This window comes from Bombina bombina, chromosome 5 (genome assembly GCF_027579735.1).
Source record: "Bombina bombina isolate aBomBom1 chromosome 5, aBomBom1.pri, whole genome shotgun sequence".
Lineage (NCBI taxonomy): Eukaryota > Metazoa > Chordata > Amphibia > Anura > Bombinatoridae > Bombina > Bombina bombina.
Window position 1 is genome coordinate 542,950,965 of NC_069503.1, and position 18,334 is coordinate 542,969,298.

Below are 18,334 nucleotides of genomic sequence, written 5' to 3' on the forward strand. Positions count from 1 at the left end.
GCTAGTGCAGGTACTCAAATGAGATTGATAAGGGAGAGACTGTAAATTCCTGTATATCTGTGTCACCATGTGTCCCACACAGATATTACACACACGATGGCGCAACTGCCATAAATATTTAGCAGCACAGAGCCCTGTACTCACTGCCCATTGATAAATCCCAACCATGAGGACATTTTAACTATACTCAGCTCCATCATATAAAAAGAGGAAATAAACCCCCAAAGTGCTTGGGCCGTCTCACCTAGAAGGAATAAAAGCCCTTACCTTAGGAGCTTCAGCTGCAGGGCAGGAGCAGCATCTCAGGAATGCCAGACTCAGACGACCTCAGATGACCTGATGAGAAAAGAAAAACAGAGTAACCAACCCTGGTTTTCTACATAGCGGTTAGCATAGATGTTGGAAGGTAAGCAAGGACTACCTCACCGTCTTCCAACTGCTAAAAGCCACCATTACTCTTACTAAAGAGATTGACATGGACACAGCATAGCCCCAATCCCAATCCTTGCTTGCATAAAAGGATTAAATATCTTCAGACACCTTCGCACATCCACCGATGAACTAGGCAAAGAATGACTGGGAGTTTATTGGAAGTGTCTGCTGGGTTGTTCTTTTCCTCCACCTGGTTGAATTCCCACTAGTAATTGAATGGATTTGTGGACTCTCCATGCCATTGGAATGAAAGAAGCATCTTTTTCTATATCCTTCCATCAGCAAAAATGTTTCTAGTAAACGATATTACTGTTTTTCTGCAACATACGCACATATCCTGTGATGCCCCGTGCACCAGTATTCAAACACCACGCGTTTTGTACCCCTTTAATTAAGGGACACTAAAGCTAAAATTCTTCTGCAAGGTAACATTTATCCATACAGTATATGCTTAATGTCTGCCCCCACTAGAGAGATGAAAACAAAATATTTATTTGATTTTTTTACCATCTGTGGCTACTTAGGTGCTTAGTGTATTGGCCACTCATTGTAATCAGCTATTTTGTCGACAATACAGCCAATGAGAAATGAAACTACTCTCCCCATTCAAAATAGCTGAGAAATGTTTGACTACAAAGTCCCTTAGAGAAGAGAGAAGCACTAAAAAACATTTTTATTACAAAATAAAACTAGAAAAATGAAGCTATACCTTATCGCTGTCTAGCGTATTCTGTGATGTTCTGGACGCAATAGAAATGGTATCAGGTTGACTGCTGCCATCTCCCTGACTATCAAGATCATCTCCATCTCTGCAAAAAAATTATAATATTTATGACAGAGAAAAAAAAAAGTTCATGAAACAAACCGATTAGAATATAAAATATTTGATTATGCATAGGAGAACTTTGCAATATACATTATTTTGCTTGGTTTTTTTTCCTTTTCTTTTTTTTGGGGGGTGGGGGTAATTGTGCATGCTCCATACCCCCTAGAAAGTTTAAAAGCAAAATCTGCAACCTCTATTTCCTTCAAAATACTGCAGTGCACAAACTCATTACATCTGGCTATAATTGGCCACAATTAAGGAAGATAAGAAACATACCATAGTTTTTTGTGATTTTATGCATCATTAATAAAGTGACCGCTTTAAATGCTTTTAAAACATTTATTTTGTATGTAGGCTTTTTGCAGTTCAGTACTTAAATGTTGATTTAAAATATGAATATATAAACATGACTTAAATATCCATATAATGGGACATTAAAAGAAGCCAATCAGCAGTTAAGAACTGCATGGAAAATAAATGTTTTAAAAGAAATGTAAACTTATTTTGGAAGTAAAAATCTGCAAATCTAAAACAATCCAGGGATGCACTCCCAGAAAACCTTGTGAGTGTGTGCATCTTGCTTGTTTGCTTGGACTGTACAGTGATACATGTAAATAAGCAGGGTTTGTTATGTAACTATTGACAAAATACAGTATTTGCTTCAAGATCCAGTCCCTGTGATGAAGGGAAAAAGCACAAAGTAGATAATACAAATAAAAAAATGTAATTCAAATTTTTTGGTTTCCTATTGGAAAAATATCCCTTTAAGAAGCAAAAACTGCGTTTTCAGCCTCTTGGCCACCTCAGAAGTGGAGAGATAAATTACTCAGATACTCACTTGTTCAGGGTGATTGCACGAGAGCAGGGGTGGATTTGAACAAGAGAGCTCTTATGCAATGTTACATTTCAACATGAGATGATGCATCCATCACAGGTGGGAATTGCAGGCAGAAAGGTTCTCTACTTGAGAACTTGTCCACCTGCAATCTTGAGAAATTTTCCTTTCAGCATTTTCACCTTACACAGAAAGACAATCTAAAGTTTAAAGGGACATGAAAACTAAGTATTTTCTTTGGTGATTAAGACAGAGCATGCAATTTTAAACAACTTTCCAATTTACTTCTATTATCTAATTGTTTTATTCTCTTGGTATCCTTTGTTGACAATCATACCAAGGAGGCTCAGAAGCAGCAATGCGCTACAGGGAACGAGCAGCTGATTGGTGACTGCACATGTATGCTTATTGTCATTGGCTCATGCAGTGTGTTCAGTGAACCCCTTTTGGAGCATTGCTGTTCCTTCAACCAAAGATACCAAGAGAATGAAGCAAATTTGATAATAGAAGTAAATTGGAAAGTTGTTTAAAATTGTATGCTCTATCAGAATCATGAGATATGTTTTAGGGGGTTTCATGTCCCTTTAAGCAGTGCAGTCTTTGTAATTGAGTTAAAGTGAAAAAAATACTAATGAGCTATCCAACATTTTGAGAAATAAAAAGCAGCTTTGTATATTAGTTTTTAATCTTCTAGTAGTGGCATGAACATTACTGCTGTAAAACTTCAGACTTTATAGCAACCACTTTAAAGAAATAAATAATAATAACATTTGTTTTAACAAATTACACATTTAAAGGGACATGAAACCCAACATTTTTCTTTCATGATTCAGATAGAGAATACAATTTTAAACATTCCAATTTACTTCTATAATCTAATTTGCTTTATTCTTTAGGTATCCTTTGTTGAACAAATAGCAATGCCCATGGGTGAGCCAATCACACGAGGCATCTATGTGCAACCACCAATCAGCAGCTTCTGAGCCTATTTAGATATGCTTTCAACAAAGGCTATCAAGAGAATGAACCAAATTAGATAATCGAAGAAAATTAGAAAGTTATTTAAAACTGCATGCTCTTTCTAAATCATGAAAGAAAGAAAAAGTGGGTTTCATAGCCCTTTAACCTCAATACCAAGTTTATGATAGGGCTCTAATATATAATATATATATATATTATAAGACAAAAAATACTCAATGACAGGGCATCCCAAGTGTACTTTCAGAAATACTGTACATAAGGAATGTTAGAAATCTGCTAAATTATTAATGCATTGTATACAAAAGATTTTTTTTATTTTTTTTAAATGATATATATTACTAGATTTACAAATTATAAAAATGAAAGAACTCTAAGTAATCAAATGGATACTTTCCAATTAAGGTATACAGCATGAAATTGAAGGAAAAAAACAAACAAAAAATTTTCCAGTATTCTTTATGAAACCAGTACCGTAGCAGATCTGCGGTCCCTAACCTTCTGCCGGCTTTCTGTTTTGTGGTCGCCGCTGTTTTAGGTATGTGAATTGGTTCTTTCAAAGCTCCTCTCAGATGAATAGTTCTGTCCTGGATCACCTCTCGTATATGCTTGATCCAGTCTTGCTTGTTCTCAATACTGGAGCCCTGAAACACAAGTAACAAATTAAAAAACAACAACAAACAAACCGAACTGCCCAAAAATATATTTAACTCTATTAGAAGTTTATGATAACTTTCAGGCCCATTTATCAAGCTCCGTACGGAGCTTGAAGGGCCGTGTTTCTGGCGAGTCTTCAGACTCGCCAGAAACACAACTTATGAAGCAGAGGTCTAAAGACCGCTGCTCCATAACCCTGTCCGCCTGCTCTGAGCAGGCGGACAGAAATCGCCGGAAATCAACCCGATCGAATACGATCGGGTTGATTGACACCTCCCTGCTGGCGGCCGATTGGCCGCGAGTCAGCAGGGGGCGGCGTTGCACCAGCAGCTCTTGTGAGCTGCTGGTGCAATGTTAAATGCGGAGAGCGTATTGCTCTCCGCATTTAGCGAGGTCTTGCGGACCTGATCCGCAGTGTCGGATCAGGTCCGCAAGCCCTTTGATAAATGGGCCCCATTGTGTCTAATATATTTGAAATTAATCTTTGAGCAGATAAGGGGAACAACTGAGCTCTGGATTGTCAATGTGTAAATCTGTGACACAATCTTAACCCCCTTGAGTGCTAATGACGGCTCAGAGCCGTCATTAGCACTCAACTACCTTTTTTGCAATCTGGGGGCCCCCATCCGCTCCTACCCCGGTGATCGGGCCTGCATAGTGACAGGCATTGCCGGGGCTTCCCGTTACGTGCGGTGATGTCACGCGCAATGACGTCACCGCGCAACTTTATTTAAAATTGTCAATACAGAGTATAGGGAAAGGGGGCATGCTGCTTAGAAACCTGTATCTCAGGGATCTAAGGAGCTACAGACCCCCAAGACCCACCGTTGGAAAGGTAATCGCCTAACCTTTCCAATGGTATAAGTCATGAGGATCTGGGGGGGGGGGAATAGAAAAGTAAAAAATGTTTTTTGAAAATAGTAAAAAACAGAAAAATATTAAATTCAGCTTAGCACTCAAATTCAGGCCTCCAATTATGAAACAGAGACCAAAACACAAGGTATGAGAAAACAAGGGCATAATTATCTGTCCTTATTATTAAATTACTAAATAAACCATTATGCAAGTTACTCAACAGACAAAATATCCCCCTTATAACATTGTGCAAATGTAAACTAGATAAAAACAGAGATATTGGTAGTAATCACACCTAAAATTAGCTATAGATCACTGGTTTTTAAACCTGTCATCCAGCCTCCCTAACAGGCCAGATTTTGAGGATATCTGAACTAAAGCACAGGTGAAATAATCAGCTAATTAGTAACCATGGTTATTTTATCTGCTCTCATCATAAGGTAAAACTGAGATCCTGGCCTGTTGGGGAGGCCTGAGGGCAGGTTTGAAAACCAGTGATGTAGAAGAGTGAATACATGTTGGTTCATTTGCACTCAAAAAGCTAAAAAAAAAAATGTTTTACTTTGTTGTCTCACAACATAAAGCATCCTTTCCTCTTAAATGGACAGTAAAGTTTAAAAATAAACTCATAATCTAGAAAGAGCATCTGATTTTAAACAATGTACTGTAGTTGCTAAATTTGCTTTGTTCTGTTGCTATCCTTTGTTGAAGAGTAAATTTAGGTAGGCTCAGGAGCAGCAATGCACTAGCTGGTGATTGGTGGCTAGGCACATGTTTCTTGTCATTGGCTCACCAGATGTGTTCAGCTCCCAGTAGCGCACTGCTGCTCTGTAGCTTTGCAAGGGTTAACCACATAGTTATATGCAATCAATAATACAATAATAAAATGCTCCAGCATATTAAAGCATTTCTTTTTTCAGTTTTATGTCCCTTTAACGGTGGTAAACTTTATCAATACTTATGTAAACAAATGATACTGTAACATTAAATAAACCTCATAAGGTTGGGCTATTGATTATATACTGCTAGAGATATATTAGATGCAATTCCAATAAATAGAGGGAATATCTATGGATCCACCAAGTCAAGAAACAGTGTTATTTATGTATAAAAATACACAATAAGGACGACTTCCTATATACATGAAACCAGTACAATTGAACAACAGAGTTTATGCAAATGTTAAGCAAAATAATTCTTTGAAACCTCTAAGAATATAAAAGTTCTATGAAAGACAGGATATAAAACATCCTTCTTATAGTAGGTGGCTGACTGTTGCTACCCGCAACCCTATTAGCTTGCTGGATGGGGCGGTGCCGGGTGCCACAATGTAATGGCCAGTGGCGGCTTTTGGATGCCTGGCGGAGGTCGCATGTTTGCAGGCGAGGAATCGAATACTTCTCTTCTTTACTTAAAGGGACACTGAACCCAATGTTTTTCTTTTGTGATTCAGATAGAGCATGCAATTTTAAGCAACTTTCTAATTTACTCCTATTATCAATTTTTCTTCATTCTCTTGCTATCTTTATTTCAAAAAGAATGCATCTAAGCTTTTTTTTTGGTTCAGGTCTCTGGACAGCACTTTTTTTATTGGTGAATGAATTTATCCACCAAACAACAAGAACAACCCAGGTTGTTCACCAAAAATGGGCCGGCATCTAAACTTACATTCTTGCATTTCAAATAAAGATGCCAAGAGAATAAAGAAAATGTGATAATAGGAGTAAATTAGAAAGTTGCTTAAAATTTCATGCTCTATCTGAATCACAAAAGAAAAAAATTTGGGTTCAGTGTCCCTTTAATATAATCTCATGAATCATATGGTTTTTACTCAGGTTACTTTCGATTGCTGATTGGAGGGAACTTTTCAATTTTACTAGTTTGTGTTTTTTGTGTTATTTTTATTCTGCTTTATTTGTTTAGTTTAGATTTGTTTATTTAATGTAATATTAGAAAAAGGTATAGGGACTGAGTGATGTAAAGCAGCAGGTGTATACCATGAAGCAAACAGTGGGAAAACACATCTGTTTTACTCAAAAATTCTACATATGGTTCAAACCTAGAATGATGTGAAGAATTGTGATAATTTCCTAATTTAGAGTGATGTCAGAAATCTCTGTATTGTATATTGCTAATCTTCTTGTATTGTACACTCGTGCTTTTATAAATAAAGTTATATAAAAAAAACATCCTTATTATTGAGATTAAATGTATTTCTTACCTTAAGGACTATTTTGTTGTCTGACGTTGGCGTCCTCCCTACCCAAAGTGCAAATTTACAGGCATCTCCTTCTACGTGTTCTGTGACTCCAAGCTCTGAGGTCTGTTAAATAAAAAAAATAAAAAACACATAAATATTTCAACTTGTGATTTCAATATACTATTTTTCCATCTGGCAAATGTGATATTTGCAGCATGTATTTATAGAAAAGTACATACGGTGCTTGAATTTTACCGTTAAAAATGAGACCGTGCTAAAATAAAAAAAAGACACGCAGAGATTCCAAAGTATGAATAACAAACTGACACAGTTAAACAGCTAATGGTATTTTTTCCCATGAAACAAAGCAGATATGCTTTAAACTAACGGAGCATACCAAATGCATGCAAGGAAATGTTCTCATCAACAAATTCCTTTTTTTTAATGCAATATCCTTTGGTTATTCCAGGAGTTCCCCCCATAGAACCACCTCATAGTATTTTGCATCAAAAGGCACATTGCAGACTCACCATCGGCGCCCCCATAGCAAACCCATAAAAATAATATTCAGACCAGCAGTGCACAACCCCTAATACAGATAATGACACAATATAATATAAAGGAGGAACAATTAAACATTTACATTTGAAAATATTTTTCTTTTTTAATTTTATTAAAACTGAATTATCTTTTTCTTTTGATATCAGATTTTATTAAAGTTGATAGTCACCGGGCAAGAGAATTATAAACCACATTTAGTAATTACATCACTGTTCAAAAACTGTTAATTCGATGGATGGGCTTGATGAAGTTATACCCGTTTCCCAATCATAAATTGCCATATTCTCCAAACTACAGTTGATTTGTTAGCTTGGAGAATAATTGTACTACTGCACTAATAAATACACTTTATATAAAGTATATTCTACTTACTAAAGTGTTATTATATCGGATGACAGAAGACTTAAAAACAAAAGACCTTCACTGTGTTTCCTGCTACTACACAATGATCCTAAACTGTGCAGTTAAAGGGACATGAAACCCATATTTTTTCTTTCATGATTTAGAAAGAGAATGCATTTTTAAACATCTTTCTCATTTACTTCTATTATCTAATTTGTTTTATTCTCTTGATATTCTTTGCTGAAAAGCATATCTAGATATGCTCAGTAGTTGCTGATTGGTTGCTGCACATATACGGCCTCATGTGATTGGCTCACCTATGTGCATTGCTTTTTCTTCAAATAAGGATATCTAAAAAATGAAGCAAAATAAATAATAGAAGTAAATTGTAATGTTGTTTAAATTTGTATGTTCTATCTGAATCATGAAAGAAAGATTTTGAGTTTAGTGGCCCTTTAATGTTAATCTGTGCCAATGTACAAAGCAGGCAAAACAAAGAATGCAATGCTACAGTACAAGTGGCTGCAATTTAGTGAGAGAAAGTATAAGTTGCTGATAAACCTGAACTATCATAAAAGAAAAAGCCATGGCAAAGTCTTGGCAAAGAGCAGTAAAACTTCAAACACAAAGCAAGAAAGTTTTGCTTTGCACATCTAGGACAAAGCACAACAAATTACAGTAATTATACTTCGAGGGCCACTTGCATCCTCTTCTTCTAGTTTCCTACTAGTGCCCCCTATGGTAATACCAGTGCCCACCAGGGGGCAATACCGTACACTTTGGGAACCACTGCTGTAGATTGAATTCTGTTCTCGAGCGCATATTTCCCAGATCGATGTTTCTCCAGGTTTTGTTCATTAACCCCTTAATGACCGGACCATTTTTCAATTTTCTTACCCTTAATAACAATGGCTATTTTTACATTTCTGCTGTGTTTGCGTTTGGCTGTAATTTTCCTCTTACTCGTTTACTGTACCCACACATATTATATACCGTTTTTCTCGTCATTAAATGGACTTTCTAAAGATACCATTATTTTCATAATATCTTATAATTTACTAAAAAAAAAAAGATAAAATATGAGGGAAAAATGGAAAAAAAACACACTTTTTCTAACTTTGACCCCCAAAATCTGTCACACATCTACAATCACCAAAAAACACCCATGCTAAATAGTTTATAAATTTTGTCCTGAGTTTAGAAATACCCAATGTTAACATGTTCTTTGCTTTTTTTGCAATTTATGGGGCAATAAATACAAGTAGCACTTTGCTATTTCCAAACCACTTTTTTTCAAAATTAGCGCTAGTTACTTTGGAACCCTGATATCTGTCAGGAATACCTGAATATCCCTTGACATGTATATATTTTGTTTTAGAAGACATCCCAAAGTATTGATCTAGGCCCATTTTGGTATATTTCATGCCACCATTTCACCGCCAAATGCGATAAAAAAAAAAGTTCACTTTTTCACAAATTTTATCACAAACTTTAGGTTTCCCACTGAAATTATTTACAAACAGCTTCTGCAATTATGGCACAAATGGTTGTAAATGCTTCTCTGGGATCCCCTTTTTCAGAAATAACAGACTTATATGGCTTTGTGGTTGCTTTTTGGTAATTAGAAGGCCGCTAAATGCCGCTGCGCACCACACGTGTTTTATGCCCAGGAGTGAAGAGGTTAATTAGGGAGCTTGTAGGGTTAATTTTAGCTTTAGTGTAGTAGACAACCTCAAGTATTGATCTAGGCCCATTTTGGTATATTTTATACCACCATTTCACCGCCAAATGCGAGCAAATAAAAAAAAAAACTTTACATTTTTCACAATTTTAGGTTTCTCACTGAAATTATTTACAAACAGCTTGTGCTATTATGGCAGAAATTGTTGTAAAAGCTTCTCTGGGATCCCCTTTGTTCAGAAATAGCAGACTTATATGGCTTTGGCGTTGCTTTTTGGTAATTAGAAGGCCGCTAAATGCTGCTGCGCACCACACGTGAATTATGCCCAGCAGTGAAGGGGTTAAATTAGGTAGCTTGTAGGGAGCTTGCAGGGTTAATTTTAGAGATCAGCCTCCCACCTGACACATCCCACCCCCTGATCCCTCCCAAACAGCTCTCTTCCCTCCACCACCCCACAATTGTTCCCGCCATCTTAAGTACTGGCAGAAAGTCTGCCAGTACTAAATAAGAGTTTTTTTTTTTTTTTAAATAAAAATAATAAAATATTTTAGTTGTGATGGACCCCTGCCTTATCACCAACCTCCCTGATCCCCCCCTCCAGATCTCTAACCCTCTCCCCTACCTAATTACCGCCATCTTGGGTACTGGCAGCTGTCTGCCAGTACCCAGTTTGGCCCCACAAACCAAATTATTTTAATTTTATTTATAAATATATATATTTTTTTATTATTTCTGTAGTGTAGCAGCCCCCCCACAATACCCCCACCCCCTCCCCGATCCTTTTATATGTAAAAAAAAAACTTTTTTTTCCCCTTCCTGCCTTCATTGGTGTCAGTGTGGCTAATGCGCGGACGTGCACGTGCGCCCCACGTGCACACGCGCCCCCATTCACGTGCGCGCACACCATTGGCACCATCGCTACCATGCATCGGAGTCTTGTAAAGGGGTATTGCAGGATGCCTCCATATCGAGGCATCACTGCAATACCCTCAGAGCTGCTGGAAGCGATTGTGATCACTTTCAGCACTCTGTTAGACAACTGACGTACCAGGTACGTCTATTGTCATTAACAGTTAGTTTTTGCATGACGTACCTGGTACGTCAGTTGTCATTAACCCCTTAATGACCACAGCACTTTTCCATTTTCTGTCCGTTTGGGACCAAGGCTATTTTTACATTTCTGCGGTGTTTGTGTTTAGCTGTAATTTTCCTCTTACTCATTTACTGTACCCACACATATTATATACCGTTTTTCTTGCCATTAAATGGACTTTCTAAAGATACCATTATTTTCATCATATCTTATCATTTACTATATAAAAAAAAATATAAAATATGAGGAAAAAATTGAAAAAAACACACTTTTTCTAACTATGACCCCCAAAATCTGTTACACATCTACAACTACCAAAAAACACCCATGCTAAATAGTTTCTAAATTTTGTCCTGAGTTTAGAAATACCCAATGTTTACATGTTCTTTGCTTTTTTTGTAAGTTATAGGGCCATAAATACAATTAGCACTTTGCTATTTCCAAACCATTATTTTTCAAAATTAGCGCTAGTTACATTAGAACACTAATATCTTTAGGAATCTCTGAATATCCATTGACATGTATATATTTTTTTTTAGTAGACATCCCAAAGTATTCATCTAGGCCCATTTTGGTATATTTCATGCCACCATTTCACCGCCAAATGCGATTAAATACAAAAAATCGTTCACTTTTTTACTAATTTTTTCACAAACTTTTGGTTTCTCACTGAAATTATTTACAAACAGCTTGTGTAATTATGGCTTAAATGGTTGTAAATTCTTCTCTGGGATCCCCTTTGTTCAGAAATAGCAGACATATATGGCTTTGGCATTGCTTTTTAGTAATTAGAAGGCTGCTAAATGCCACTGCGCACTACACGTGTATTATGCCCAGCAGTGAAGGGGTTAATTATGGAGCATGTAGGGAGCCTTTAGGGATAATTTTAGCTTTAGTGTAGTGTAGTAGACAACCCCTAGTATTGATCTAGGCCAATTTTGGTATATTTCATGCCACCATTTCACCGCCAAATGCGATCAAATTAAAAAAAAAGTTAAATTTTTCACAATTTTAGGTTTCTCACTGAAATCATTTACAAACAGCTTGTGCAATTATGGCACAAATGGTTGTAAATGCTTCTCTGGGATCCCCTTTGTTCAGAAATAGCAGACATATATGGCTTTGGCGTTGCTTTTTGGTAATTAGAAGGCCGCCAAATGCCGCTGCATTTCACACGTGTATTATGGCTAGCAGTGAAGGGGTTAATTATGTAGCTTGTAGGGAGCTTGCAGGGTTAATTTTAGCTTTAGTGTAGAGCTCAGCCTCCCACCTGAAACATGAGACCCCCTGATCCCTCCCAAACAGCTCTCTTCCCTCCCCCACCCCACAATTGTCCCCGCCATCTTAAGTACTGGCAGAAACTCTGCCAGTACTAAAATAAAAGCTATATTTGGGCTTTTTCTGTGTTTTTTTAGCATATTTACATATGCTGCTGTGTAGGATCCCCCCTTAGCTCCCAGCCTCACTGATCCCCCACCAAACAGCTCTCTAACCCTCCCCCTCTGCCTTAATGGGCGCCATCTTGGGTACTGGCAGCTGTCTGCCAGTACCCAGTGTAGTAAAAAAATGTGCCTTTTTATTTTTTTAAATGATCTTTTCTGTAGTGTAGCTTCCCCCCCCCCAAGATCAACCCCCACCCCTTCCAGGTTCCTTAGCTGTTTATTTACAGCTTTAAAAACTTTATTTTTTTTTACTTTTCCCAGTTTATTTTTCTGTAGTGCAGCGGTTCCCTCCCGCTCCCGCCCCGTGCACGCACCCGCCCGCCGCCCCCCGTGCACGCGCGTGCTCCCGTGCGCCCTCCCGCCCCTGATCCCGCCCCCCTCCACTCCATTCGGCACATCGATGGCCGACCACCCGCCTCCCAGACTTGCTCCCACCCACCAACGATACCGGCCACAGAGTGGCTCTCTCTGCATCGGATGGCCAAGGGGGGTTATTGCAGGATGCCTCGATATCGAGGCATCACTGCAATAACCGGAAAGCAGCTGGAAGCGTGCAGGATCGCTTCCAGCTGCTTTACAGACCAAGGACGTATGCCACACGTCCTCGGTCATTAACTGTCTTTTTTTTGAGGACGTGTGGCGTACGTCCTTGGTCATTAAGGGGTTAAGGGGTTAAAGGGACACTGAACCCAACATTTTTCTTTCATGATTCAGATAGAACAGGCAATTTTAAGCAACTTTCTAATTTACTTCTGTTATCAATTTTTCTTCGTTCTCTTGCTATCTTTATTTGAAAAAGGCATCTAAGCTTAGAAGCCAGCAAATTTTTGGTTCAGTACCATGGACAGCACTTGTTTATTGGTGCTGTCTAATCAGCAAGTACAACCCAGGTTGTTCACCAAAAATTGGCCGGCATCTAACCTTACATTCTTGCTTTTCAAATAAACATACCAAGAGAATGAAGAAAATTTGATAATAGGAGTAACTTAGAAAGTTGCTCTTACTGAATCACGATAGAAAAAAATTAGGTTCAGTGTCCCTTTAACTGTTGTATCAATCAAGTCCCACTCTCTTACATGGCTCCCCATCCCAAATCCCCTTTCAGTTATGCTCTAAACATAAAGGCACTTTTACAGTAACTTAAAGGGACATGAAACATGATACAGATAGTGCATACATTTTTAAACAACTTTCAAATTTACCTTTATTATTATTATTATTAATGTTGCTTCACTCTCTTGGTATCCTCTATTGAAGGAGCAGTAACGCACTACTGGGAGCTAGCTGAACACGCCAGTAAGCCGATGACATGGGGCATATATGTGTAGCCCTCAATCAGCAGCTAGCTCCCAGCTCCTGAGCCTACCAAAATATGCTTTTAAAAAAAGGCTACCAAGAGAGCTTAGCAAATTACATAAAAGAAGTAAACTGAAAAAGTTGTATGCTCTTTCCGAATCATGAAGGAAAAAGGTTATGTTTCATGCCCCTTTAAGTGTTTAGCATCCATCTTACACTGCAGAAACCAACTATATGTTGTATAACTATACCCATTACAGTATGCTGAATAGGAGACTGTCTTATTGCAGGTGAAAACAAGAATAATTTATTCAGCACAAATCCTAAACAACTGCTATCCAAATGCCTATTGCTCCCCCTACTGGCTGCAAGTATATGCACATCTGCTGCTTATTAAAACATACATTAACAGGGCTATATTATTTAGTTAGGGAAACAAGGTTTTACACCACCATAGCCTATGGTGCGGTTTGTATCTGACCTATTCTCTCTTATTAGACCGGTGTTTCATTCCTTAGCACAGACCATTTATGTTGGTTACCATGAAAGGGAGAACATATCTGAGAGATTAACTTTACTCACAAACGGACAAACCAAGTCTAAGGCGATTAACTGATGTCCCTTCAAACCTGCCTCCCTGGTTTATGCACAATCATAATCATCAGATATAGTGCAGATTAATATATTATTTGCACTAGTCTGACATCATAATTTTCTTTAGCTTTGATTTTTAATTCTAAAGGTATTTTGTTCTCTGTGTGGTATATGACTGAGATCATATATAAGCCTATATTATAATACCATCATAATATGACATACATATCTGTTTAATCTGTGATGTATGGATATTGTTTATACACGTGATATGTGACAACAAGTTGCTAATAAGTCATGTCATTAGTAGTAGTCATGATAACCATATGTTCTCTCTGATGAAGTGTATTAAATCAGTGTTTCTCAACCTCGGTCTTCAAGAACCCCAAACAGGCCAGGTTTTTAATTATAGCTGAACTACAACACAGGTAAAATAATCAGCCGATGGGTGAGAGCAGGTTAGTAACCTTGGTTACTGATCAGCTGATTATTTCACCTGTGCCCTAGTTCAGCTATAATGAAAACCTGGCTTGTTGGGGGAACTTGAGGACTGCGGTTGAGAAACACTGTGTTAAATAACTTTTTTTATGTGCAATCAATATTTTGGTTGGTTGGCTCAAGGGGGTAGGTCTGTTAAAAGGAGGGGTCAATTTAACTAATGGAGAACTCTTATAATTTAATTCTAATTACATTATATATATTTTGTCCAATCTATGGAAATATTATATTAACTTTAGTCCCAAAAACATGTGAGTCAGTCAGACTTCACAGCACAGATTTTTATTTTTTTAATTAGGCCCAACATGTCAAACAGATTTGTTTTTGCACCTTTTCCAGCTATGTTGTGGAATTCTCAATAAAGAGAAAGAAGCGCATATCAACGTAGAATCTAGCACAAACTTACTTCACCACCTCCATGGGAGGCAAAGTTTGTAAAACTGAATTGTGGGTGTGGTGAGGGGTGTATTTATAGGCATTTTAAGGTTTGGGAAACTTTGCCCCTCCTGGTAGGATTATATATCCCTTACGTCACTAGCTTATGGAATCTTGCCAATTACATGAAAGAAATATAGTTTTAGTTTTAACAAATATTCAAAAGAATCCTCAGGGTGAAATACAGAAATTCAAATGATTAGTAAATAAAATAAAAATGTCTTAAATAAATTATCACAAGGAACAATCATTAACGATGTTTAGTCTAGTAAATTTAAACTGAAACACTTGGGGGTCGATTTATCAAACCCTTTCGGCAGGCTTTGCCTGCCTACAACTGCAGGTTTTCACCGCTGCTTCTCTAACCTTTTGCCACCTCTTAGGTGGCGGATTCCAATCTCCCCGGTCTCGTCCGAACGGGGAGATTGAAAGCTTCTGCGCGCGTGATAGGCTGTACGCAGGTAGGGGTGGGATTGCACGCGAGCGCAAAATATCGCTCATGTGCAATGCTGAATTCCGGCAGTGGAATTCAGTCCTCCAAAGTCGAGCTGCGGCAGGCAGGGGCGCGTATGTGCGCCCCTGCCCGCCACCGATTGATAAATTGACCCCTTAAAGGGTCACTGAACACAATTTTTTTCTTTTGTGATTCAGATAGAGCTTGCAATTTTAAGCTACTTTCTAATTTACTCCTATTATCAATTTCTTCGTTATCTTGCTATCTTTATTTGAAAAAATAATAATAACAATGGACAGCACTAGTTTATTGGTGGGTGAATTTATCCACCAATCAGCAAGAACAACCCAGGTTGTTCACCAAAAAATGAGTCGGCATCTAAACTTAGAATTCTTGCTTTTTAAATAAAGATGCCAAGAGAATGAAGAAAATTTGATAATAGGAGTCAATTAGAAAGTTGCTTAAAATTGCATGCTCTGTCTGAATGACGAAAGAAAAAATTTGGGTTCAGTGTCCCTTTAACCCTTTAAAAAGGCATAAAACATATAAAATGTTTAATTATTAGTAAGCACACTTTACATTTTACTTTCAGTACTCTAAAATGTAAGTGTTCCCAGTTCTGAGAACTGGAAATGCACACTACTCAAGCCTAACCCTAATAGGCCTCAACAGAGGTTAGAAGATAAGGAACTGCAAAAAAAAAAAAAAAATCTCACCATTTCAACAACGTATAAAATGTTTCATTATTGAAAATGAAACATTATTGCAATATACATTCACTATTTATTTTGTTTCTTTTGCTGTAAAATACATCTGAAATCTTTACTTGTTCCACTTGCTCCCAGGGATGCTTGTGTTAATACTTTTAGCTAATTTATCTGTGAGGTTTTGTTTACCCCCTCCTTCCTTCCTCACATTCTCTGTATTTATTTGTTTTTTTAAGGTGGATTATCAATTTTACATCCACAATTATGACAGAAAAGGTTTTGCAATAGCAGAAAACATACAAGGTAATATGTCTGATTATTTAAATAGCCTCAACTTCTCCAGAATTCCTGTCAATGAATGACGTAACGATACGAAACACCGCCTCCTTTTTCCCATTCGACGGCCATCATCCAATCACTGATTTGTGACAGTCCACGCCCTCTTCATTTACCATATCAGGTTGTAGAAAACCTTCCTTCACTAAGCTCTAGTGAATGGCAGCTGCCGAGTGATTGAAGTGAGATACCCACGCAGGACACGCCCCCTCCCGGCAGAGGCTTAGCCCCCGTGCGCTGTCTACATGAATCAGGTCCTGAAAGCAGCTGCACACAAGACAGTGCCAAGCTGCAGCACCAGCCACTGCGGCGGGGCACACAAAACTCAATCTGTAAACCCCACCAGGGGAAAAGCCGCATCTGCAGCTGAGCTGCTTGAGACTCTGCTCTCTCTGTGCAGCTGCCAGATTTTGCCTGGTATCCCGGTGGCCCAATCCAGCCCTGGCTGTTAGCAGCACTGAAGCTAAAGAGCTACGGTTCCCTGCATGGTGTGGTGGTGGACATGTGTAAAAGGAGGCGGGAGAAGTCTACACAATTTTTTATGGTGTCTGATTGGTCGGCAGAGGTAGCTTGTGAGCAAGAGAGAGTTGAGCAGCAGAGACAGAGTTGATCTGCATAGAGATTACTCTGAGTTTATAGTTCATAACTACTAATGTTCTTTATTATAAAGTGATATCAGTTGTGATTATATTAACAAATGTGTTAGGGTGTGTGAGAGGTAGACGGAAAACCTTTCAAACTATAAAATAAAAAGGGCCATACATTGATGGAGTCTACTGCCTAAACATTGATGGAGTCTACTGCCTAAACAACGTACCCTGTACATCGCTAGTCTTTCTATGGCGATTACAATTTTTATAGCGCGGTTTCCGGTTGCCAGTAGGAAGGAGGGAGGTTATAATTGCACGGTAACGTCACTTGTGGAGGGACCCAAGCTATTATACCCAAAAAAAAACCTTAGCGACCAGCGACGTAGTTGTCGTTAAGGGGTTAAACAACGTTCCAATTTACTTCTATTATCTAATTTGTTTCATTCTCTTGGTATCCTTTGTTGAAAGGAATACCTAGGTAGGCTCAAGAGCCCCTGATTGGTGGCTCCACATATGCCTCATGTTATTGGATCACCAGATTTGTGCAGCTAGCTCCCAGTAATGCATTGCTGCTTCTTCAAAAAAGGATATCAAGAGAATGAAGCAAATGAGATAATAGAAGTAAATTGAAAATGGTTTAAAATTGTATTCTCTATCTGAATAATAAAAGAAAAATGGTGGGTTTTATGTCCCTTTAATTTAAAATTAATGATTTGAAATGTTTCAACCAAAGCCTAGTCTAATAATTCCTCCTTTTCATTTTAAGTATGTTGCGTGTCCCATGAAGAGTCCCATTTTTTCTCATAAGATCTGGTCACCCTAAAATAAGTAGGTGATCCATGCAAAGTGTGAAACTCGCTATTATTATTTCAAGGAGAGGTGTAACAAAACAATTGGTGAATAGCTGTGAACTACTAAACATAAAACAATAAAATAAAAGATTAACCCCATCAACACAGGTATTGATACTGCATTTTGTTCAGTCTAAGACACACAGCTGCCTGAAAAAAATGTGGATCAACCTTGGTTTCTGTATAGCTGTGTATTTAGTATCATTGACTGATAAATACTTCTGCGGATGTTCATTGGCTGACAGATGCAAATGCTCATTCTACCTATCTGCCAATGAGAATTAGCAGAAAGCACGCAACTGTCACAACACAATTAGCTTCAATTTAAAGGGATATGAAACCCAGATTTTTTTCTTTTACAATTCAGATAGTACATATCATTTTAGACAATTTTTCAATTGACTAATTTGCTTAATTTTCTTGTTAATCATTTATTGAAAAGAATACCTAGGTAAGCTTTGTAGCAGCAAGGCACTACTGGGAGCTGGCAGCACATATATGCCCTCTTGTCATTGACTCACCTAATGTGTTCAGCTAACTCCCAGCAGTGTGTTGCTGCTCCAACAAAGGATACCAAGAGAACAAAGCAAACCTGATAATATAAATACATTGGAAATATTTTTTTAAATTGTATTATCTATCTGAATCATGAAAGAAGAATGTATAGTTTC

The 18,334-nt window shown here is 37.9% G+C and overlaps 1 protein-coding gene across 6 annotated transcripts in view; it reads right to left on the reverse strand.

The window, feature by feature from the left end:
• Positions 1–18,334, reverse strand: part of LOC128660571 (triple functional domain protein) — a 763,036-nt gene that overhangs the window by 205,662 nt on the left and 539,040 nt on the right. For 4 of the 6 annotated variants that reach the window (XM_053714493.1, XM_053714494.1, XM_053714492.1 and 1 more), the window contains exons 31-33: positions 6,805–6,906; positions 3,546–3,715; positions 1,142–1,241 (exon numbers count right to left, since the gene is read on the reverse strand). In XM_053714493.1, coding sequence (XP_053570468.1) covers positions 1,142–1,241; positions 3,546–3,715; positions 6,805–6,906 — 372 coding nt within the window. The remainder of the gene's footprint in view (positions 1–1,141; positions 1,242–3,545; positions 3,716–6,804; positions 6,907–18,334) is intronic. The other 2 variants (XM_053714497.1, XM_053714496.1) reach the window with 1 other exon arrangement.